Source organism: Phlebotomus papatasi, chromosome 2 (assembly GCF_024763615.1).
Source record: "Phlebotomus papatasi isolate M1 chromosome 2, Ppap_2.1, whole genome shotgun sequence".
Taxonomy (NCBI): Eukaryota; Metazoa; Arthropoda; class Insecta; order Diptera; family Psychodidae; genus Phlebotomus; species Phlebotomus papatasi.
Window position 1 is genome coordinate 55681157 of NC_077223.1, and position 26133 is coordinate 55707289.

At 34.6% G+C, this 26133-nt stretch overlaps 2 protein-coding genes and 1 long non-coding RNA gene across 5 annotated transcripts in view; 1 reads left to right on the plus strand and 2 right to left on the minus strand.

Annotated features, from left to right (window-relative positions):
* Positions 1-2997: 2997 nt before the first annotated feature.
* Positions 2998-10291, minus strand: LOC129801791 (dnaJ protein homolog 1). Its single transcript, XM_055847125.1, has 2 exons — positions 10053-10291; positions 2998-4205 (listed from the first exon to the last, which is right to left on the minus strand). The coding sequence occupies exon 2, from the start codon at positions 4182-4184 to the stop codon at positions 3141-3143; it is 1044 nt and encodes a 347-aa protein (XP_055703100.1). The 5' UTR covers positions 4185-4205; positions 10053-10291; the 3' UTR covers positions 2998-3140.
* Positions 10292-11306: 1015 nt separating this feature from the next.
* Positions 11307-14362, minus strand: LOC129801809 (uncharacterized). 2 transcript variants are annotated; one of them, XR_008751728.1, is made up of 3 exons: positions 14180-14362; positions 13045-13262; positions 11307-11512 (listed from the first exon to the last, which is right to left on the minus strand). It is a non-coding gene; the product is annotated as an uncharacterized LOC129801809 (long non-coding RNA). The 2 variants fall into 2 exon arrangements; XR_008751727.1 differs by lacking the exon at positions 14180-14362 and having other exon boundaries at positions 13045-13557.
* Positions 14363-15315: 953 nt separating this feature from the next.
* LOC129801770 (ubiquitin carboxyl-terminal hydrolase 47) overlaps positions 15316-26133 on the plus strand; it is a 32207-nt gene continuing 21389 nt past the window's right edge. The window contains exon 1 of one of the 2 annotated variants that reach the window (XM_055847081.1): positions 15316-15407. The gene's annotated coding sequence lies outside the window, so the exon portion shown is untranslated. Of the gene's footprint in view, positions 15551-26133 lie in introns of both variants that reach the window. The other variant, XM_055847080.1, reaches the window with a different exon arrangement.

Consider the following 26133-nt stretch of genomic DNA (forward strand, 5'->3'; position numbering starts at 1 on the left):
CACTGGACTCTTAGGAAAATTCAAAATATGTTGGTACCCCTTCGTAAAACGCAGATAATATTAAAATATTGAAAGTATGCAAGAATATCTGGCGGTAGAAATTCAAAATGTTCAGGATGAACATGAATATCAACCTATATAAATTATAACTAAAATAGTTCTTAAATATCCTGTGAAGGAGATCATCATTTGTAAGTCCTTAAGACTCTAAATCTCCTTCAAAACACTTTTAAACAAGAGATTTTATCTGTATTTATAAAACAGTTATTTAAAATTCATGCTCATTGTTGATCAATTGCAGTCTCTAAGAAATGGCTAGGAAATCAGCCCAACTAGAAGGACTTAAAGGACAAGACCGGCCTCATTGCATTTTTTATATTCTTAATTAGGACAAGGAGGCTCGTCCTTTAAGGACCATAAGGATTACTCAATATTTTCAATTTACCTTTGTCAATTGCTCAGGGCTAAACAGAAAATATTACTTCTTATTTAATCGTCAAAATTTTCATATTTCTAGGACAAATCCTGGGATAAGACTTATACTAGAATACTTCTAAAAACCTCAAATCCTAGGATTCATCCATAAAGTTCAAATATTATGTATAGGTTTTCTAATATTGATAAAAAAAGTCGTATCATTTATGACATTATATGCAAGGAAAACTGAAAAATTGCACATCTTTTAGGACAAAATTAACGTATTTAGGACATAAATTAAAGCCCTAGATCAACGGCAAATCATTTTTAAACTCTTTAAAAATAGATTTTCTATATCAGAATTCAAAATCAATTAATAATTAAAGAACTATTAAAGATAAAAGTTGAGCTGTTTTCCACCAAAAAATTAGGTCACCCGCAAAAGGTGAAAGACGACATGGAAAATGTAAAAATTCATCAGCAATTTTTCATAAATAGGAAAAATTAAGTCAATATGTCACCAAAAACACAACAGAAATTGTTTAGAAAATATCAAATCTGAAGTGGGAATATTAGAATTGTATAAAAGGTAGAAATTTTGTTAAAATAAATCAGAATGAAAAAGCCAGCTTCAACAGAGTTTTACTCCACGAATCAGCGGCAGCTACTAACAAGTAAGTGCCAAATAATAAGCAGGGCGTAATTTTTTTTTTTTTATTATTAATTTATTATTAATTATTGCCAACGCACATCGGCCCCAGCTAAAACTTGCCTAACAAGCGTCAGGTGCAGAGAAGCTCTCGTAGAGCTGAATTAAATAGTTGACGAAAGTGGCGCACAACAGCCAAGTCAGAGGGGCTAGAAACTCTTCAGATTCCCCAGAGAGGCAACATCCAAATTGCCATCACTCAAGTGGCGTTAATCGCTCTATACTTGACACTAGAAGACGTCCTTTCTGGACGCCAGGGGAACGACTTAGCCGGCAACTATTTAATTGCAGCCTCCTGAGCTACGCAAAAGAGCAAGGAGACTTTCTGAACGATTCGGAAAGGCTTCTTCCTCTAGGCTAAGCTCTGCTACAAGTCAGGGCTTAGACACAAAATATAAGTAAAATGTTAAAAATATGTATAAAAATAAATTTCTTAAGATTTTTTAAGAATTTTTTTTATTAGATTTTTCATCAGATTAAGTAAATTATTGATTTCTAAGTATGAGAAGTGTATGAAGTGCAGGAAGTACTGGAAGTATTGCAACATTTTTGAGAGTGTTAGGGTAGAGTCAGCCCTTTTGGCCATGTAAGCACATTTGGCCACCTAAAGTAAAATCACATTGTAAGGCAATTATGAGTTTATTTAAAACAAGAAAATGGGTCTATTTCGTGACCTCTAATCTAACGAATCAGAAAACCATAATTGATTTTGTATCGACTTGATTAATTCTAAGTTATTGAAAGAAATTCCCGACAAGGTAAACAATCACTAAAAAAAACCTGGGATTCTTAAGAAACTTGTTAATTTTAAGAGAAATTGTTTTGCATTAATTTCATATTTTTGATGAAAATATTTGATGTTATTCAATGAAAGTCTATATCTTAATTAACTAAATTTTATTGTGATATCATCCCTAATAAGATTTTCTAACAAATTAAATGAAAATCAGATGTGGCTAAAAGAGCTTACTTTTTTCGGCTGTGTAAGTACTTTTGGCCATTCATTTTCCCATACATTTTACACGTAGCGCACTTCGCGGATTTCAGTAAAAAAATCGTGACTTTTGACTGATTTTTACATCAAAGAGAAACTATGCAAAAAGTCGTTTATAATACTCTAATAATCACATAAAATTGGCGTTAAATAAGAATAGGACTTGTGCTGTGTATTTGTGAAAGTTTTCGAAAGCTATTTCTTCTGTCATTTTATTAAAATTCTATTGGAAACAAGTGGCCAAAAGTGCTTACACACAATGGCCAAAAGTGCTTACAAAGTGGCCAAAGGTATTGAAAAATGCGTAGTTGCAAAAAATGCATTTTTCAGTAAAATATCCAAAAAAATTTGGGATTTCTCTTGGATTATTACACTGAGAAAAAAAGAGGGTACGATTAACTTTTTTTCCTCGTAACTTTAACACTTTTTAGGTGTAAAAATATATCAACATTTTTTAATGTTAATTTTACACCTTTTTAAGGATAAAATTAACATGAAAAAGGGTAACTTTAACCCTCAATACACCTAAAAAGGGTAATATTTACACCGATTTCGGATCAATAATGCAGAGTAAAATTAACATTTCCGGAATGTTATTTTAACTTTTTCGGATTTCTCTCAGTGTAGGAAGAAATAGCTTTAAGGTATCTTTGTACAAAATTTCATTTTATTTAAATAAAGACTATAAAAATTACAAGCACATGAAACCATAAGGTGGCCAAAAGTACTTACTCCACCCTACGAAGTTTTGGAAGTGCGAAGGCCCCTTCCATACAAGTTATGGAAGTGCCTGGAAGTGGTGTACACATTTTCACCCAAATATCTCCCCCTTGTTTGATCTTTTTTTTATTAAAATAAAATAAAATAAAACAATAACTTCTTTGTACTAAAACGTACTTAAATTTATTTACATTTAATATCAATTTCATAACATTTATTTTTGGGGGTTACATTCAAGTGAGAAATATAAGCAAGTTTTTTTTATGTACATTAGATCCGCTGCCCTCTTCCTGTTTCCACTTAATTTGGCAGTAGATCCATGAGGATATCCTTGGTAGCCTGAGTTATCGTTTCAGGGAACTTGATATCGAAGGAAACCAGGAGATCACCTCTCTTAGAAGGTTCTTTTGGGAAGGGCAAACCCTTGCCCTGATACCTCTTCACCGTGTTCGGTTTGATGACCTCGCCTGCTGTGTTGACAGTAAAGGTATCTCCTGAGAGCGTTGGTACCATCACAATTGTTCCGCAGAGGGCTTGCTTTAGGGTGATTTTAGCACTGTAACGTATATCACTGCCTTCGCGTTTGAAGTGCTGATGTGGCTTATCATGGATAATGAAGACAATGTCAGCCGGAATTTTTCCTGGGATCTGATCCCCTTCGCGTTGGAAGGTGATTTTAGTGCCAGCCTTCCAACCTGGCTTCACTGTAATCGTCAGCATTTTCTCCTCCTTAAACGGCTGCCCATCTGCTCCAATAGCCATCCTCTTAATCTTCATCTTCTTCGTGCATCCCTGATCTACATCTTCCAGACCTACGTACAGATTGTGCTCAATGGGAGGATCTTGCTGATTCCGCCTCTTCGGTGATCCTCCACCCTGTACATTGAATGATTGCGACCTGAATGCACCCCCTGGTCCCCTTCCGCCAAACTGTCCAGCAAACACATCGTCATCATCCAAACCTCCAAAGATATTGTGAGTCTCGAACATTCGCTGAGGATCTGTACCAAAGAACGCCCCAAATGGATCACTAGAACCAAAGAACTGGGCAAATGTTGCTCGTGGATCGCCATGGAATTCATATGTGTAGGCTCCCTCTTGACCAGTTGCCCCTGGAATTCCGCCCTTCAAGCCCTCCTCTCCATACTGATCGTAAATGTCGCGTTTCTTTTTGTCTGACAACACTTCATACGCCTCAGCAATTTCCTTGAAGCGCTCTTCCGCTGCTGGAGATTTATTCTTGTCCGGATGATATTTTAGTGCCAACTTCCGGTACGCCTTCTTGATCTCATCATCACTGGCACCCTTAGAGATGCCCAAAATTCTGTAAAAGTCCTTTCCCATTCTGTTTTTCTCTGTTTATTTCTGAAAGACAGAAATAATATTAAAAAAAAAATTAGAAAACCAGTTATTTAATAAAAAAAGGAATATGAGAGGATAATTTTTTATAGTATAAAAATCCTAAATGAACTTTTAGTATGGAACATTTCTTAAAATATGTTTTATTTCGTAGTAAAGAGAGTAGGGGAGACTGGGGCAAAAAGGCACAAAACGGATATTTTATTTTTTTACGAACTACCTATGATCCACAGAAATTTCTGATTAGTGCAGTTTTATAGGAAATTTATCGCTCTACAACTTTGTGAATGTCATTTTTCTCTGTTTTGTAAGGAAATACCAGGGGGCTGACATTAGCTCTGAAATATGCGACCGGTTTTACAGTGCTGTCTCTCTACAGTAGACTCTCTCTCAATCGGGAATATGGGGCAAAATGTCATCCGGTTTAGCGATTGAATTGAGCGTCAAAGCCTTTGTAAATTCCACAAAAAGTGCTCAATTTCAAAGCATCACGATAAAATAGGAAGAACTACAGCGAATTTGAGCGAATTATCTTCATAATTAAACGTGAAAATTGTCAACAAAATTTGTCTCCCGATTGAAAAAGAGCCGATTGAGTGAGAGTCTACTGTATATGCACAGTTTGGGTACTTTTTTTCAACAGTTCTCTCTCTGAATATGCACAACTTTTTTTTGAAATTCCCAACGGTTTTTTTTCTTTCTTTTAATAAATTATCATTTTTTTATTGTTTTAGAATTTCCCGTGTTATTTTAAATATGAGACAGAAAAAATAAAATTAAGAATATTAAAAACAAGAAAAATTAGTTACTAAGAAAATATTTTTTTTTACAAAAAAAACACACAAAAGACTGCAAATCGTTTGACCAAAGCAAACAACAAGCGGAGATACATAAGCATTGACGTTTCTTTTCACCAAAAAAACATCAGAAATTGTTTCGGTTTTTGTTACTTTTTGATCCATAGCTTTTGTTACTTTTTACCCCCAAGTGGCCATTTTCAATAAAATGATTTCTGGAGAAAAGAAATTTTGTGAAATTCTAAAATAGATAGCGGATTCGTATTCAAAAAACCCAAATTATTTAGAAAATATTCATTCCAGTGCATCAATTTTGGAAAATAAGTAGGTAATAATTGTTATCTTCTGCAAAGAAAATATTTCAAAAATAGGGCTAAAAATTTCGATATTTTTTATTTTCAAATTCCTTGTTCAAATTCTAAGAAACTTACGACATTGAAGAAGGTCTATGGAGGCTATCTATGGAAAATATTTTAAGCCGCTATCTTATTTATCTTGGAAGATATTATATTTTAAAATTTTCGATTTGTGACTTTTTGCCCCAGTCTCCCCTACTATGGAACAAATATAAGCTTTATTCTGCTGCAAGAGATTGAACAATATTTTGGTAAAAAAATTAGTAAAAATGATTAAAAAAAAAGAGACCAAAATCCCCAAAATCACAAATTTCAAATGAACAAAAACAGTTTGGTTTGGTTAGATTGTTAAATTATCTTTTTTTTTTTAATTTTTAACCCTTTTTTATTTAGCCAACTAATGGCTAAATAAAATGGCCAACAAAGGACACTCCAATGAGTCAAGTGGTATTGCGATAGCAAGTGTCCCGGGTTCGAATCCCCTTTAGGTCACCAGCAATTTTTCTGGCGTGCAAGCCAATTTCACAATTTTTTAATCAAAAATATCTAAGCTCAGAAATTAATTGAGGTCCTACAAAAAATATCTTACATTTGGACATCCTTATAGTTTGTAATCATCCACAAGAATCAGATTTTTATCAGTTCTGAATAATTAAAAAACATTAATTTTCACAGAACATTCATATGCTGCTTTGGGTACTCAGAGTCCCAAAAGAGACGAAAGAGTTAACAAATGGCTCAATTTAAAAAAAAAAGTTTAAAATAATGGTCAAGCCGGTCAAGCTTAATACGGGCTTCAGACCTAAGACTTATCTATAAGGCTTAACTTCTCTAGATTCTTATCAGTTGAAAATTTTGACTTATAAATGGACTATTAAGGTGAATTATTCTATTTGAATCAGAAGAACAAATTAAATTGGTTGCTATTTAGGATTTTGAGACCTTCGGAAACTAGGCTAAACCTCTAGCCTGAAGACGGTTTAAGCATAATGTACTGGGCATACTTATACCGAGAGAAAGTTGGCTTAAGTTGTGTCTAGTAGGGCATAAATCTAAAAACTCAAGACATTAAGCTTATTTTTTTATGAAAAGTCTAACGAATTTGGATTATACGATTATACCTAATAAAATCTTAAAAAAACACATTTTCTCTTTGCACTATTTGCATTATTTATTAAAATATGGCAAGACCTATTATAGGGTGGAATAACCGGCTATCGCCATGTTTAGGAAAAAATTATATTCATTTAGTCACAACTTTTGAATCCTTGTTACAAGATAAGTCAAATTTGACACAAAGTTACTTAGATGTATTGGCTCTAGATACGTGAAAACAATAATCCTAGAACATAACGCTGGACTACTTAAAAAACTGATTTTTATTAATAATGCAAAAATAACCATTTCGTCGCCACTTTTTACCACTTTTCGCCAGTTTTGTAAAATTTGTAACCACTTCTCGCCACCCACTTGAAAAGAACCACACTCGGTTATTTTAGGCAATGCTATGAAAAGAATACATTCACCATTTCTCTTTCCTTGTGATCACTTTATTATTACTCTCTTTAAATGATTTTTTTTCACTTTTATTTGAGAAATCAAATTATGGGGCTTTTGCAGAAAGTAAACAATGCAGATTTGACAACTGAGATTGTACGAAGTGAAGTTAGCGTCGCCTATTGAAAAGATATGGCGACAGGTGGTAAAATCAATTCCAGAATATTACCACTTCTCGCCATGCCTCATTTTTATACAAAAATAATATAAAATGAAATATTAATTGACTAAATACAAATTTTATGTATTCCACAAGTGCAATTAAATATTCAATAGACAAATTATTTACCCAAATAGGTATTTTTGGCCTGATGAAAATTTGACGACACTTAGTACATTTGGTAAGAGATGTTGGATTCGATGCACTTGCTTAAAATATTGCTCTAAAAAGTGATCAAAATCGTGAATCCAAAACGAATAATTATTATTTTTCGATTCTATGCGTAGAAGCAGAAACAATACAAAAAAATGCGACTAATTTATTTCATAAATTGCGAAAAATAGCGATTTCAATGTAAGTGGCGAGAAGTGGGGCACTGGCGAGAACTGGTGATTCCACCCTACTCCATGACTTTCAATTGTGTAGAACAATCCAATAGTGTAATTAGTTTCTTATTTGAATTAATTTCCAGAGTCTTTAACGTAACAACGTGATAATTTTAAAAGTGCCTTATTTAGGAGTTCAAATTTCATAACTGAAATGATACAGAAAAGGGCAGCAATTGATCATTCAGGACACAGGTCCTTAATTTGCCCCAACAACCATAATTTTCAACATTAACTTCTTTGTCAAATAAATGGAATAAATGCATCTCGGCCTAATTTCTATTTTGTTCTTCTATTTTACGTTATTTCTTATTTTTTGTGTCTTACGGAAACATGACCGCGTAAACTGCTCCATCTTCGAATTTTTAGATTAGTTTGATCTCCAATTCTTTTTTAAAAAATAAATGAGGGGAAGTCTTTCAGGCGTTTCACACGCTCCATCTTTAGACGCTTCACCTTTTCCCGTATTCCTTCAAGGAATCTATCATGTTTTTCAGGAAATGTGTAACTCATGATATGTCAAATTCAGGAATGTGGGAGCTGGGAGCAAGGCGAATTAACAGTTTATTTAAATGGCAAATAAACCGGCTTATGAACAAAAAACTGGGGTGGGCCCCAGACCCAGACTGTCCGCGAGGAGCTATAATCCTAAACACGTCTGCACTGCACGACGACCCTCTAAAAGAAGAGAAGTTCTCCCTTTACTATAGTCACATACCTATGCGTTATTAACCCTCTAACGGTGTTTTCTTTAATATGCGAAGAAAAGTTCTAAAACAATGTTTTCTAGGATAATTATGATCCAATAAAGTCGAAAAAACCATCCATTCTTCATTATCCTTTCTAGTTTAGGCGCTAGGTGAGAAAATATAAAAAAATGTTTGAAATTCTTTTTGCTTCTAAAATTCACATTTTTAGTTTTTTCAAATTTTTTAAATCAAATATACAAAGTAGAATGACATACCTTTCAAAAAAAAAAAAAAAAAAAAAATTATTTTAGTCAGATAACTTTAAATCGGTATTTTTATGGAAATTGGAAATTAGTTTTTTTGCACAAATATTTTTTGTTGCTTTTTCTCTGACTTGTCACACAAAACTGGGAATAGCAACAAAACGAAGAGTCAAAATGAGTTCAAACTTTCAAGAGATGTTTATAAGACTATTACCGAGGACACTATAGTATACCTTTAAATAAATAAAACATTTATTGTCGCTGTAAATGTGATTTTTGTGAAGACCGCCTGGAGGCGGTCTTACTTGTTAGAGGGTTAATATACCAATAAGGTCCTTGACAGACTTGAGGATTAGCCGAGAGACGGCTTAGTGTAATTCTATCCGAAGGTTAAACCGCATTTCTAACATTTTCCACTAAGTCGCCTCTCAGCTTAAGTCGTTGGTGTGTCTATTAGGCTAAAGCATAATACTCGCTTGACAGTCGTCTTCACCATCCTGAAGGGGAATTCTGTTACAGTATGACAATGTCATATGACAAATTTTTGTGGTAAAATTCGGAAGCAGAGGTCAACATTAAAGCCTAGAGTTCATCGAATAGCCATTGTAAGGAGCTCTATGAAGTTTTTAGTACCTGATATAAGTCTGATTTATGATCAATTCCTTCGGATATACCATATAAAAAATTTTAAATTTGTCATATGACATTGTCATACTGTTACAGAATTCCCCTACCGATCTGATCCTGGGAAGGAGATTATTGTCGCGGAAGAGCGGGAATTTTGTCAAAGCAGAGCCTTTGTTGCTTATGGCGGGTTTTATTGGGGAAAAATATGAAGTGTTCGAAGCCAGTTTCCCCTAATTTCTACTACATTAACCCTTTTTTTATTTATACCTTCCACGAAGAATCCAATTTCATTTGTATGCATCAAAAGGACAGTTATTTCATCTAGAACAGAAATAATTTTAAACGTAGCCCCTTGTCGATGCAAAGGTGAAGGAACTATTTGTTTTCTTTTAAGTAAAATAAAAGCAAGAACAAAAGAAACATTTCAAGCTTTTTCGAGAATTATTAAATTATAAGAATGAGCCTTGATTGCCTTCGCGGCTTTCACCATCAAAGAATGTGCCATCGTGTTAAAAATAGTTAAGAATGCGGGAAATATAGAAAGTTCTCGAGAAATGTTCAAAATGAAAAAAAAAACAAAACTTTCCGGGTGCGAACTCCCCTATTCGTCCATCTTGGAATGGTATTTTTGCGCTCTTAGAACAGACGTCACCGCAAGGGGATGACTTTCAGGGCGACTTTGGGGGTTTTTGAGAAATTTTTCTTAATAATTGCAGTGTGAATCAGCTGGCTATTTATTCTTTGAGATTTTTGTTGGGACTTTTGGGGAATTGATGACGTGGGTCGCCCTTGGGATGTGCGTCGAAAATCTTCAATGCCACACACACTGGGCCTATTTTTCAAGGGGTACTTTCTGCACGAAACTCAGGGATGAATGGGACTAAAGTGACTTTAAGGGGCTTCACAAGGTGAGCAAGTTTAAGAACGTTGGGGGAAAATCATGAGATTGTCTGACCAAATAAGGGAAAATTGCATTTTTCACCAAGTTGATCCACTTTTAAACGCAGTAAACACTTACTTTTCACGTATTTCTTGGTTATCCTGCGTAAATTTTGCACAAAGACAAAATTTCCACCTTTAATCAGTTGTATCACTTTCACCTTTGTAACAATTACTGAATTGTGCAGCTTCCTTGTGATCGGATTTTAATGTTTTTCTGCAAAATCTTCCAGAACTTTCGAGAAATTACCCCAGAACACTACAACTTTGTTGTGTTCACCGATAAGCGGCAGCACCATCGCGCAGGTTGGACAACATGCCCTATAAGAAAAATCCGGCGCGATCCAATGGAAATTCCATTGGTAACAGAATGGAATGTTCCATGCGTCCACTTGGTGAAATCCACCCTTTATCCCCCTGGATTCCCCTGTAGAAGTACATTGTAATTTTGCATTGGCGCGTCACGCAATTTCCATGGGAATCTACCAGCCTCGGTGGTGGTGTTATCCAGTGGAAATCCATGGGCATTCCCGTTGAAATTCTAAAGCTGCCGCATGGTAATTTCCACTGGTACTCTATGGGAAATCCATGAGTACTCTCGGAAAATTGGCCGGTATTTTCCCATGGGACACCAAGGGAATTCCTGTGGTAAGTTCCGTACCTGGGCGGGGTAATTTCCACTGGTACTCCACTGGCACTCCATGGGTGATCTCGGAAAACCGGCCGGTGTTTTCCCATGGGATACCAATGGCAACCCAGTGGTAAGTGCTTTACCTGGGCGGGGTAATTTCCACTGGTACTCCACTGGCACTCCATGGGTGATCTCGGAAAACCGGCCGGTGTTTTCCCATGGGATACCAATGGCAACCCAGTGGTAACTGCTTTACCTGGGCGGGGTAATTTCCACTGGTACTCCACTGGCACTCCATGGGTGATCTCGGAAAACCAGCCGGTATTTTCGCATGGGATACCAATGGAATCCACATGGTAAGAGCTGTACCATGTCATTCCACTGGCAGACCATTGCGTTGGCAATTCATGGATGTTAAGAAATGTTTCCTCTTGATGACTTGGTGCTGGAAGAGAGCGATGGCGATGCAACAGAAGATCCTCTTTTAGCACTATACTCTTCGAATGCGGCGAAAGTATTGTCATATCGATGATACTAAGAATCTCTTGGAGTTGACATGTCAATTCTATGCGACCTTCTTTTTTTTATGCCTAATGAAATATCTCCATTCTATTAAAGAATATACTTTTCTGTAAGCGTTCAGGCAATTTTTGTACTTCAGATTATCGTTCAAGCTTGAGACTAAAGTAATAACACTGGTCATATATAGCAGAGAACATTTTATTTCATGTATTAACTTCACTTTTTTAATAAAATTAAAAAAAAAATAATACATTTAATTTTAAAAAATAATCTAATTAAACTTCAAATTAATTTAATGTTCAGATACATATATAAAAAATATTGACGTGATTGAAAAAATATTTACATTATAATGAATTACAAAAGAAGCAGGAATCGTTGATCACCTAGAAAGAAAAGTTGAAAAAAAGTAACCGTTACTAGCCACTCATCCAAATTTTCATGAGCATGACTTGATTTTTAGAGATAGGTATGCCTAGCTAATTTACGTAAATAAATGTGCACGCTGAAATTCCCCATTGACTAATAATAAATAATGCTGGCGCGACATTCCATGAAGGAACTGGGCCGTCCCGCAAGGGGATTTCTAGACATGCATTATTATTTTTTCTTGTACGGGATGAGGTTGCCAGTTCCATGCCCCGTGGAGTCAAGTGCAGTGAAGCTCACTGGATGCAATCCGAACACCTTTAACGCCAGAAAACTTCCTGGTGACCTAAAGGGGATTCGAAACCGGGACACTTGCATCATAGAGCGAGTGCTCTACCACTTGACCCATTGAGTGCCAAATATTCCATTGAATAATGGCTCTGAAAAATTACCCACAGCATATAAAAAATACAAATATTTACGGAAATATAATTTTATTGGGATTTCTCTGAAATTTTGGTTCTTTTTTAGACCAATGGCTTCTCGCCGCATTTTTTTTAATATTCCCTTCATTAAGGAGTTGACGACAAAGCCCTTTCCACGATAATGGATCGTTTTCTTCCACTTCCTCGCAAAATCCGCCGAATTTTCGGCTGTCTGGCCTGCTTCCTGAGATTTTTCTTCAAAATTATCCAGTATATCTCAATCTTCCGGACTGCAGGACAGGTTAAACATCTTTCCCACCGCCTTAGAATTGGAATCCTTTGAAAAGATGATCGTTGTGTTTCCGGGACCTTGTTTTAGTACGTTGATGATGTTTGCCGGTTCGATGGGGAACAGCCTAAGTTTTATAGGTTATGAAACCATTCCTCTTTTTGTTTTTATAGACCAAGCTCCATAAAAAAAGAATAATGCTGGGACCCACCTCTTTCCATCTGCAAAGCTTCTCAAAACACATTCATATGTTGTCTAATGATGAATATGAAAATAAATATGGCCTATACAACGAGTGATTCGGGATTTTCTGCCGTCTTGCCCGATGAGGTCGGCCTTGAAGTCGGTGGTAGCCGCAGATGTTTTAAGAGAAAATAAATCTATCTATCTATCTATAAAAAAAGGTATATATTAAAGAGTAAAAGAGTATTTAGTAGAGTAAAATAGGAAAAAGGATACTTACTAAAAAAAAATCAAAATGTTCACTTAATTTCACTTCGAAAGTACAAATCGACAGGTCCGGAGGCGTCGATAAGCTAGTGGCGAGAATTATCGACACTAGCGACAAAAATGCAAGTTATTATCTCGATTGTCCATAAATGGACATTCGACAATAGCGATGGATCGCAATGAGACAGTTATCATTTCACCTGATTAATAAATTATCTTGAAATGACATCGACGAAAAAAAACGAAGTCCGAATCCTCCTGAATTTGACTGCATATCATACGAATCGAAAATTCATCGTGCACACGCTACTTTAATTTACTACAATAGTGCTATTGTATGTTTTTTTTATAATTTGGTAGACTACAAATTATTAAAGACACTCACCTTACACAGCTTACGATTTAGACGATAGATAGATGTATGAGTAGATTCAGACGATTTCAAATCTCGCTGAGTATATGGCCCAGGTACTGCTGAAGTGTTCTTTGGTAATGGAATTGCTGGCGTTGCCTTCTTACGCTTTCTGCATGGCCTATTGCTGTCTTTGATTTGACCGACTATTTTGGCACAGGACTTCATCGCCTTATCGTGTATAATATGGTCTATAAAATATGAAAAGCTTATTTATTTTATTTGTTTATACAAATAATACAAATCCATTTCTATACAAGGAGCCCACATTGCTCAGGGCTTCTCTCCTATTTCTTCCAGAAAATCGTAGATATTGTATAGGATTTCCTTGATCATTTTATTGAATGTACCCAAAATACTAACGCTGATCAGATTATTCTTCATACTTTCACAAGGAAATCCCCTAAATTCTTAGGATTGTGTTGTAAATTTTCAGAAATACCCAAGATAAAAGTGTTTGTTGTAAGATTTACCAGAGAAGGGAAGCAGTATGGTATGAGCCTCCTTATCAACATGGGTGTCTATAATATATTTAACAAAATATACAAGAAAATCCCAAAAATCTCACGTTTTCTGCGGAAGCGCAGTAAAAATCTTCTGAACAATAAAATAAAATTAAAAAAAAGAGAATATTTTACAAAATATATAAGAAAAATCTAAGAAAATCTTTGCATTTTTGGAGGAAGTAGGTAAAATCTCTTGTTCATTATAGCTTTCTTGGGTATTTTCAACAAAATATACAAGAAAAAATTTTGCATGACTTTCCGGAAAGCGAATAAACAGCAATAAAATGGATTTTATGTGCTGTTGAATTGTGAATATATAAGAAAAATCGGCGCGATCCAATGGAAATTCCACTGGTAACAGAGTGGAATTATCCACGTGTCCACTTGGTGAATTCCACCCTTAATCCCCTTGGATTCCACTGGTGAAGTATATTGTAATTTTGTATTGACGCGTCACGCAGTTTCCATGGGTATCTACCAGCCTCGGTGGCGGTATTACCCACTGGATATTCAAATATCTCAACTAATTTGGAAAATATTCAAGAAAAACTTGTGACTCAAAGTTGATTTGACGGTATTTTCTTTTCTAAATGGCGTCTTACCTTGTCAACATAAAGAATGAGACGGAGAAGATGATTTTTTGTGTTTCGCGCACTAAATTTCTTTATTTCGCATTGAAAACCGTGTCACTTTATTTAACTAGTTCTATTGTTCATCCCGCACACTTTTGTCACTGGTTTTTCAAAGTTTTAATTGTATTTTTTTCGCAAATAACTGCACAAGAACCAATTCACCACGACTTCCAGAAAAATCCGTGAGCAATGCGCGTGCGCTGAAATGGCGTTATTTACTCATCGAACGCATCATCGACTCGTCGATTACATTTGAAATACAGAGACCGTTGTGATAAATTCTTTCGATTAATATTAAAATAGACATATCGCAGAGTGAAATCTTTTTTTTTTAATAAAATAGAACACTGGAACTTTCCATGGTGCTCCACACAAATTCTTCTGGAATTTTCCACCTGGAAGTAGGAATTCACCACTTTGAAGTTTCTATGGGAAAACCTTCGGAGTGCCCATGGTGATTTCCATCCATCACCAGGGAAAATTTCACTGTTGTTTCACTCATATAACCGTGGTGAGAAACCACAGGATTACCAGTGGATATTACCATGTGTATGAGTGTATATAACCGTGGGAGAACCAAGGGTCTTCCACTGGATGTTTACACTGGAATATTCCACTGGTACTCCACATGAATTCCTTTGGGATTTTCCATCTGAAAGATGGAATTTTCCACCTGGAACTTTCTACGGGAAAACCCTTGGACTACCCATGGTGATATCCACTCATCACCCTGGAAATTTCCACTGTCATTCCACTCATATAACCATGGTGGAAAACCAGAGGATTACCAGTGGAAATTTCCGGGGGTATCACTGAAAAATCCCTTGGGAAACCCCATGGACTACCACTGGATATTGCTGCTGGAAATTTCCACTGGTATTCCGCACGGATTCCATGGGAGTCTACCCGTGGTATATCTCAAAGGGAAAACCACTGGATTAACCCTGGTGTTTTCCACCCATATAAAGGGAAATTTCCGTCCTTATTCCATGCGGAACACCAAGGGTAAGAATCCAGGTGGTAAGCTAAGGGATCTCCAGTGGTTATTTCCATGGGCACTCATGGAAATATCCGGTCTGTCATCCGTGGCTGGATCCATTTCTTATAGGGTGGGCATTTCAAAAAGTCAAGTGCAGTTGGTAGTGCTGGAATGAGAGATTTTCATTTTCTCTGCTGTGAATTGTATTTTTGCATTTCGGTGAGTTAATTTCCTACAATTTTCTCCCATTTATTGCCCCAAAGTGCCCCCAAGTAATTCACAGGGAGCTCAGGCTCACGTGAGTGCCACGCGTGCGATGGTACAACAAGAGGCAGGAGGAGTTTTTCGAGCGTGAAAGAAAGGTTGTGAAAATTTTATCATTTTTGTCAATTATTCAGGTATTTTTGCGCTTTTCACGCATTTTCTTTCACTTAACACACAGAAAAGACCTCAAAGTACAGGTTTCCTGATAATATTGATGTAGAAAATGACTATTTCTATGATATAAAGGACTTTCCGGATGTCAAAGCCGGGCCATGGACTTTTCTCCGATTGCCACCCTATATTTTCACCCCTTTCTCTCCCGTGAAAATTCCATCCAGAATTGATAACATGGAGATAACTCATCTATAAACTTACACATTTAATAATTTCTGATACCATTTATTGCTTAGAAGCGATGTGTACTTAAGAAAATTTCCCGAGTGCGTTTTTGTTCTCGAAAAGCCCTGGAGCATTTTGCAGAGGATGTTCTAAGTTGAAAATGGTGATGAGATTCACGAGATCACGAACGAGCCAATAAATTCTCCGATTATATCGCTAATAGCTGCGCAATCTTGGCCACTTGCCCATTGCGATCGTCGCACGCAAAATGTGTTGAGACTGTACGAAGGGAAATGTGTGAAAAGTCTCAATCAGGGATCCCAGACAAGTCTAAGAAGTTCACTCACTCACGGAAAACTAATCCGGGAAATTATTGGTCTTATTTTCAGCATATAAAAATATGCCCATGATCTTGCAGAAATTGCAGAAAAAGTTCTAAGACTCAGTTTATTTTAGTCTCTTCGTTTACGCGAATTTTCCGCTACAAAGTAACACTATCCATATTTCGAGGACAAATCACAGATTGATAAAAACGCCCGGAAATCTCTTGAGACTCGTTTTTTTTTTGACAAAAGCTAGTTTAGTTACATATATATTTATTTCCTCTTTGAATTAAATTTAAAATCAAAAGCTGCATTGAAAAAAAAGACTATAATTAGTTGAAATTAGAGCGCTTTTTTTCTATGTGAATTTATTTAAAAAGTAGGGGAGACTGGGGCAAAAAGTCACAAAACGGATATTTTTTTTTACAAGTTACTCGATCGCTTCAAAAATTTCTAATTAGCGCAGTTTTATGGGAAATTTACGGCGAAACATGGAAATGACGTTTCTTCTCGCCGTCATTATCAGAAATTGCTTCGGTCTTTGTTACTTTTTGATCCATACCTTTTGTTACCTTTGACCCCAAGTGGTCATTTTTAATAAAAGGATTACTGGAGAAAAGAATCTTTGTAAAATTCTAAAATAGATAGTTGTTTCGTATTCAAAGAATATAAATAATTTAGGAAATATTTACCAGTGCATAAATTTTGGAAAAAAAGTAGGACAAAATTGATATCTGCTGTAAGGAAAACATTTTAAAAATACGGCTAAAAATTTCAATATTTTTTATTTTCTGAAATCCTTGTTCGAATTCTAAGAAACTTACGACTTTGAAGAAGGTCTATGGAGGACATCTATGGAAAAAATTTTAAGCCGCTATCTTTTATCTTGGAAGATATTGAATTTTCAAATTTTCAATTTGTGACTTTGCCCCAGTCTCCCCTAACTATTTTTTTTTATTAATCAATCGATTTTAACGATAGAAAAAATCCATATTAGGCTAAACTTGTCCTATTAAGCTTTTATTTGCTATTTTTTTGAAAGCATAGGGAATACACAGGCAAAAATTAAAAGACTGTTTAATTTCTGTAAAATAAAACTTTTCAAATGGAATAATAAGATATTGTACAGAATCAGCTAAGAATCAAATGATTATGTTTTCTAATCTTGTAAGATGTATAAAAAATATTTATAAATCTCTAAAATATTTAGATCAAAATTCTTACAGGGGAAAGTGCTCGTACGAAACCCATGCTTCGTACGAGCCCAAGCTTCGTGATGACTAAATTTTTCTATGTTTCTGAATAAGTGTGATTCCATAATATTATTTGAAAAATGGCATTTATGCTAGTTTTTAAAATATGGGTGCTATAGTCACATTTTTATTGAAAAAACAGGAAGAATTTAATCATTACGAAACTTGGGATCGTACGAAGCATGGGTACTTTCCCCTGCTAGGGTAAAATAAAACAGGACAATCCAAAATTATATCCAATTTGAAAATAGTTTTAAACTACGCCATTTTACTTTAATCTTATTAGAATTAGATAAAACTATGCTTTTCCTTTTTTTTTTTTGAAAATCCTGACAATTGTCGATCAAATAGTCGACCTTGTCGATGAAGTAAATTTTTTGGTAAGAATACTTATAGTCCAAGACAGACAAAAGTAACACAGTCTGAAAATTTTGGTATTTATGGCATAAAATGCTTAAACCTCCTTTTTTACTACTGAGAAAAAAGAGGGTGCGATTAACATTTTTTCCTCATAACTTTAACACTTGTTAGGTGTAGAAAGGGACAGATAATCCTAACCGGCTTATGTAGGTGAGATTCTTAACGTGAGCTAACTCGGAGTGCATGCAAATTCGATTTGATGCTGAAGTAGGGAGACGCCATTCAGTTATCTTGAATCAAATTCGTGAAATTATACAAGTTTTGTATTTGAACCAAAATGTCAAGGATTTGGATGAACTGACAGAAAAGTGTTATATGGGTGAAATGTAGACCAGAATGTTCTCTATAATTTTCCCATAGAACATGATCTCATCGATTACTCAGAAGCCAAGATAAGCGAGGTTTTTTGTTTCTTAACTCGTTTTTTCATCCAGAGTGCCCCAAGTGTTCATTTGTTGAACTTCAACTAAATCAAAGAATTGTTGTATTTTGCGGGACTTTCCATTTAAACCCCTATTTTAAGTGTCTCGGTGGAGTAGAGGCAGTCAAATTGGCATCTGAGTGATTTCAAAGCGTTATTATTGGAAAAATCAATTTTTTCACACTTAAACGGCAAAATCGGAGTGATAGCGTAGTCTGAGCGGAAAATGATGTATGGACGAAATGTAGAGACAAATGTGCTCTACAATTATGTTGAAGTAATCATCAAAATCGGTTCAGCGACAGTCGAGATAAGTGAGGTTATGTGATATTGAAATTGGTTTTTCGACTGTGGCGCCCCTGGTGTTGGTCCCACGAAGTTAAAATATTCTAGAAAGTTGTAGCATTTGGTGAGATCTTTCGTTTAAGCCCTCACTCATCAAAATCGGTCACATAGAACCGGAGATATGATTTTTTGAATTTCGTGAACTTTGACCCCTCATATCTCCGGTTCTATTGAAACCACAGCGCACATACGCACCATTTTGGAAACGTCCTAGACTGGACTACAACATACTAAAATTTCATTAACTTGCACAATGCCGTTTTTGAGAAAAGTGACTTTGAATTTCGATGAATTTTGACGCTATCACAGCGCCACCTGTGGTGAATTTTTGAACTTCCATCTGAAAGTGCTCATCGAGACGAAACCAAAAAGATAAAATTTAGGTCGCTATGTTAATTAGAACCGGAGATAGAGGCCGGTCAATGTTCGAACTTTGACCCCTTATAGCTCGGGTCAGGGGTTTTAGATCGACTTAAGGTTTTTTTTGTTTGATAGGTATAATCAACGGCTACAACATACTAAATTTTCAGCCCGATGCACAATGGAATTTTTGAGTTATTTAACTTTTAAGATTTAAAAATTTTCTTTTTAAAAAAAGCGCCCCTAGCGGTAGTTTAATGAACTTGCGATGTTAGAAGGAGAAGTGGCATTTCACGAGAGCTTTCCAAAAAGCCCTCACTTTTCAAATTCTGACAATTAGAGCCGGAGTTATGGCCATTTTAAGAAATTTTTTTTGGACCCTTATAGCTCGGGTCAGGGGGGTCGGGGGACCTTAAGTTTGGTATTGATGGAAAGCTCTAAGGCCCAGCTATAACATACTAAAATTTGAGTCCGCTGAATGCCATAGGGGCGGAGCTATTGAGAAAACAAAAAAAGGGGGGTCTTCAAAATGGCGGAAGGAGGGGTGGGGGGTGGGGGGTCTATGCACCAAGTTGCAATTTTCACCCGATATATAACCTTTGCCGAAAACCGCAAGTCGATATCTTTTTTAGTTTAGGAGCTATTAAGCTCCAAAGAGCGGCCGGCCGGCCGGCCGGCCGGGAACGTAAATTAGCCACATATATATTCGTGATCAGGAAGTGGCGAAACACATTTTGGCCAAGTTTGAGGTTGATCGGACGACATGAAATTTTGTTAGGATTATAGTAGGTGAGATTGTTAAGAATCTCACCTAATATATCAACATTTTTCTTAATGTTAATTTTACACCTTTTTAAGGGTAAAATTAACATAAAAAAGGGTAACTTTAACCCCCAATACACCTAAAAAGGGTAATATTTACACCGATTTTGGATCAATACTGCAGGGTAAAATTAACATTTCCGGAATGCTATTTTAACTTTTTCGGATTTCTCTCAGTAAACTAAATACAGTTTCCGAAAGAAATTTAACATTTTAATTAAAATCTTGTGTATTCTTTCTTAAGTTAAAAGGAAAACACAATAATTTTACTTTTTTAAACTCTCGAATATGAAGAGTCTAAATTTAAGCAATACCTATTTTGTTTTCAATCAACAAAATTCATTTCATTAAATTATTTCCCCGCATTCACAGTCGACATAAAAGATTTAGTCTAATATGTTTAAAGACTTGTGATTTTACAGGTTTTAAGAGGAGTACTCTTATTGTTTTTTTTTTATCTTTTTAGAAATCAAAAACTCCTTTTTAGAAATTAAAAAAAAGTCTAGCTAAGATACTACACAAGGTTGCGTGTAGTTTGAAATCGTGTCGATTTTGATAATATTTTCCTTTATTCTCTTACTTGATTTGAATTCTGGTTGGCAAATTCATTTCTTAGTTAGCTTATAAGGGTTTAAAAGAGTTTAATATGAAGAATTTAAATTTAGCTACTATTATGTAGGTCAACATTTGGTAGCGATTTCCCTCTTCCCTTAATAGACAATTTTTTTCACGATGCCTATGGGAAACTGGGGCACAACCAAACACTAATTTTTATTTCTAAACTACTTTGACTATATCGACCATTTCTTCAATGGACAAGCAGCCCTACAATTCCTATAAATTTCTATGAGTCTTGTCCTCTGAAGTCGATTATCTGATTAGAATTGAAAATCGCAGTGTTTGGTGCTACCCCGTATTTAGTGCTGCCCCAATTTCCCTATTAATCTATAATTTCTCTAAGGAGCTAATTCGAAAGTATGAGCATTCCTAGTAGGGTTAGTATGTAATACAGAAAAAAATATTTCGTAAAATTGTTCGTAAATTTTTGTTAATTCCTATAGGAATTTGTTAATTGTTATAGTAATTTGTTAATTCCTATTGGGGATTTACGAGATGCTTGTAAATTTCATAACCCACATAAAAGTTCGTAAAAGTTTGTACTTTATTCACGTACTTTGTTCGTGATTAAGATGATCACTTGACAAGCAATTTTTGTTCTACAAATATTTTTTTCATATATTTTTGTTTGTTTTTAAAAGAACAAAAAGTGCTCGTCACATCAAGTGATCATGTTACGAACAATGTTTGTGAAAAATTACGAACTTTTTAGTGGGTTATACGATTTACCAACATTTCGTAAGTCGTCCCCATGGTGGAAATTCACATTTACGAACAATTTTACGACATATTTGTTTCTCTGTGTGCATTGACTGAGTGTCTTAAATCTACAATGCATTTTCTGTAAAATTATATCTAGAAGCATGGCTTACTTCGCATTATTATTAGTATTAAAGTAACAATATTCTTTTAATGATAAGTAACAATATTCTTTTTTTCAGCTTGTCATGGCTTTTTTGCCCCAAGTTCCCCTTTTATTTTTCTTAATTTATAATTTCGTCGTTATGAAACTGTTTATTTCAAAGTAACACTGAAACTAAAATATTTTCATATTGAAGTCCTTTTGATATTTTTGTGTAATATAGTTGAGCTCTCAAATTTATAGTATGGTCAAAATTTAGAGTTATGTTTATTTTATTAAACTAAAGAACACTATTCTTATTGAGATCCAACTTCTCTTCAATCCTACATTGAGAGAAAAAAGAGGGTACGATTAATTTTTTTTTCTCAGAAATTTAACACTTTTTAGGTGTTTAAAATATATCAACATTTTTTAATGTTAATTTTACACCTTTTTAAGGGTAAAATTAACATGAAAAAGTGTAACTTTAACTCCTAATACACCTAAAAAGAGTAATATTTACACCGATTTTGGAACAATACTGCTGGGTAAAATTAACATTTCCAGAATGTTATTTTAACTTTTTCGGATTTTTCTCAGTGTATATTCTACAATTTCAATGAATCCATTCTCAAATTTGAGTATAGGTAATAATTGAAAATTGAAACTGAATTTGATTACTTTTGAGAATTGGATGATCATCAACATTGTTTGATAATTGTAAAAAAATGGAGAAAAAAAGTGTATTTCTACTAACTTGTGATTTCGATGATCAGTAGTGATCGCTAAAAAGTGCCCAAAGATCCCATTAAGAGAGGAAGATGTGTGTATTCTGGTGTGTCTCTTCCCGAAATTCCCTCGATCGCGAATCGATTTTTGCGGTGCGCGCAAGTGTTGTTGCAAAAATCCTCCTTGTGCGTTTTGATGACGTCATAAGTGTTGATGCTACTGGCGAGAGACACACATTCCGGACGGACGGTGTGTGTGACCAAAAAGTCTCAGTCACTCTCGTGCCTCTTTCGCGTGAAGAAAAAGTGCATTTCGCGGGCCCATATCAAAAGTGATCTTCCCTTTTCGTTCAAATGATCTGTTCTTGGTGATAAAAAAAAATTCTCTGTCACTTCTTCTCGACAATATCGCAATCATTTCTTCTTCTCATTTTGTTGGAATCAAAAGTGTAATCTTTCTAACCACTCATTTTCTTTGATAAACTTTTTTTTTTGTCTCGGTAAGTTTTTCTCTTCTCCTTCATGTGATCAGCGTGATAATCGTGATGCTTTGTGTGATCTTACTCTTATAGAAGATACTTCTTTTGACTTCCCATCCTAAACATGCTTTATTATTGGATTCTTTGGTAATCGGTGAGGAAATAGAAAATTGTAAAAGATGATGAAGACGGCAAAAAATGAGAAAACGCGTCGTGGCTAAAATTATTGGGAGTTATTTTTAAACGGACGTTGTACAATTATGTGTGAGAGATCGTGAAGATTCTCTCACGAGGAATTATATTGAGAACACACCATGTACTGAGGTCGTGAATCATTTTGAAGAACCACACAACACACACACTATGTACTATATATTTGAGAAAATTGGGTGATTTTTTTTCTTTTAATCAAATTTGAGGATTCTAATGAGGAAATTTTGTCCAAGGAAAATTCCCCTAAAATTTCAAATGGTTCTCACACGTAATCTAGAAGTTTTAACAAAAATGTTACAATAACTGACATGTTTCTTTTCTTCTATTTAATGTCTTTTTTCACTTATATTACCAATCTCGAGGATTAACTGTGGTATTTAGAGAATTTTTACATATGCATAAATATTTCTTTCACACTCGAAAGTGGCTTTTTCCGCACAGTGGAAATTTCTGGGAAGGATTCCAAGTGAAAGTCAAGCGATCGTCAACGAGTACGCTCGAAATTGCTACTCTCAAAATGAAAATTGAGCAGAAAATATCGAAATGGCTTGTTTTTCAACCATTTTTTTGGTATTTTATTTTATGAGTTTCACATGACAAATTTTCCAAACAAGGGGAAAATAATTAATAAATAATGGTGTACCACTTGATAATGCTAAAATTGAGAGTTCTACAAACGTTACGTTACGTTGGCAAAACTCCGGTTTATTTGTCCAATGAATATAAGAATCACTGTTTGATCTATTGTTTGAGATTCTTTCGATTCTTTCTAATGATCAATGACGAAATTTTGATTTTTCCAACAGTAACGTGTGCAATGTGTATCACAGTCTATCGTTTTCACATGCCAAATTAGTTGACTTGTAGATATAAATGAGAAGTGATAAACCAAGACGAGATGAGCTTATGTTCTCTTTAGGTCAGAGGCTTATCCACGCGGTTTTATCCCTCTCATTTTATAACAAGTTTAGATCTTAGAAGAAATTTTGTAAGGTTGGTAACATTTGGGCAAATAAAACCATAATACTTAAAAATTAAGTGGTTTTTAATGCTGATTAGAAATGAATAATTTTTAAGAATATGATACAAACTTAGGCCACTTCATTGTCTTTGACAATGGCCACTTGTAACTTCACTGAGAGAAATCCGAAAAAGTTAAAATAACATTCCGGAAATGTTAATTTTACCCAGCAGTATTGATCCGAAAACGGTGTAAATATTACCCTTTTTAGGTGTATTATGGGTTAAAGTTACCCTTCTTTCATGTTGATTTTACCCTTAAAAAGGTGTAAAATTAACATTAAAAAATCTTGATATATTTTTACACCTAAAAAGTGTTAAAGTTATGAGGAAAAAAAGTTAATCGTAGCCTCTTTTTTTTCTCAGTGTTGTAATACATTTATGGGGATCTTAGTGGTGTAATAGGCAAAATCATTGGGTCTTGGGCAGATGAGATCTCTGCCTATCACAGTTGTGAGCAACTGAATGTTTAGAAAACTTACTAAAAATCCATTTCCGACAGAATATCAATATTGTTCAGGAATAAATCATCTGAAATCACTCAATTTGCGTATGATGTGTAATACCATGGTAAGGAATGGGTTGAACGTTCTGCGGCTGACCGGCTTTGACATTATGAAATCTAACAGAAGTTTGACGTCATCATTTCAGATTCGTTATTATGAAGTTTGCTATAGTTTACTTAAAAAAATATAGTTTACTTAAAGAAATTTGAGATTTTAAATTAAAGAAAGCTACAAAGGCCGGTTTAGTGTTTAAACTTTTAAAAATTTATTCCAAAATTGATGGGGATCTACGTAATATAACCAAACTTTATAATAAAGAGTACAAATCTCTTGTCTTTCCTTGATGGAGATACTGCAAAAAAAGAAATTTTTCGTGATTGAATATATAAAAGAAAATTAGTAAACGCTGAGCATTCATTAGGGGACTCTGGGGCAAAAAGTCACAAAACGGATTTTTTATTTTTTCACAAGCTACCCGAGCACCTCCAAAATTTCTAATTAGCACAGTTTTATAGGAAATTTACCGCTCTATAACACTGTAAAAGTCATTTTCTTCTATTTTGTAAGGAAATATATTTATTGAGCCCTTTTCTAAAATGTAATTTTGTGACCATTCTCAAAGATGCTGGGGCAAATAGTATCAGGCATAAGTAACTATCACATTTTGATTCGCTTTATTACGGGATTCTGTAAATTTAAGTAAAATACCTAGATTACATATTTTCATAAGAAATTTATTCTTCTACACCTTTGTAGAACACCGTTTTCTCTATCTGAGCGAGAAAAGCGCATTTTAAACTATTTTACAAAAAACACACAAAAGATTGCAAATTGTTTGACCAATGCAAACAACAAGCGGCGACACATAGCATTGACGTTTCTTTTCACCGTGGAACATCAGAAATTGTTTCGATTTTTGTTACTTTTTGCTCCATAGTTTTTATTACTTTTTACCCCAAGTGGTCATTTTTAATAAAAGAATTTCTGGAGAAAAGAACTTTTGTGAAATTCTAAAATAGATAGCGGATTCGTATTCAAAGAATATCCAGATAATTTGGGAAATATTCACCAGTACATCAAATTTAATATAAGTAGCTAATAATTGATATCTTCTGCACGGAAAATATTTCAAAAATAGGGATAAAAATTTCGATATTTTTTATTTTCTAAATTCTTTGTTCAAATTCTAACAAACTTACGACATTGAAGAAGACTTATGGCGGCTATCTATGGAAAAAAATTTAAGCCACTATCTTATTTAACTTGGAAGATATTGAATTTTAAAATTTTCAAGTTGTGACTTTTTGCCCCAGTCTCCCCTATCATTTTTAAGTTATAGTAGAAACATATTAACATAAAATATAGTTACATAATGCCCAAAGCACAATGACTTTTGTTTAGTAAACATGTTTTTGACATTTCAATGAGAGTGAGTGAGATCTGGATCTAGTCATCTCGCTCATTTTCACGAGAAATTATTAACACATGTTTACAAACAAAAGTTATTGTGCGTTGGTCATAACACAGAAAAAAATATTTTGTAAAAATGTTCATAAATGTTTGTGAATTCCTATAGGGGAGTTACAAAATGCTCGTGAATCGTATAACCAACAAACATGTTCGCAAAAGTTTGTAGTTTTTTTCACAAACATTGTTCGTAATATGATCACTTGACGAGCATTTTTTGTATTTTTACAAATAGTTTTGTTCATTTGATGAACATTTTTTGTACTTTTACAAACATTTGTTCGTAAATGTTCGTAAATTAACTATCTTCGTAAAATTTTGTCACTTGTCCGTAAATTTTTGTTTGCTTGGCGAATATTTTACGAGCATTTATGAACAAATGACAAAATTTTACGAACATTTTTTGTGTGTTTACGAACATTTATGCCCAACGCACAATAAAATTTGTTTTTGTTTTGGAAAGAGCTTTGGATTGGGAACTAGGTGCCATAAAAGCTCCAATCGTCCAATCGAAATCATGTTGAGA

Coding starts and splice junctions, on each gene's coding strand:
- LOC129801791 (XM_055847125.1), bottom strand. CDS start 4,184: ATGGGAAAGGACTTTTACAGAATTTTGGGCATCTCTAAGGGTGCCAGT.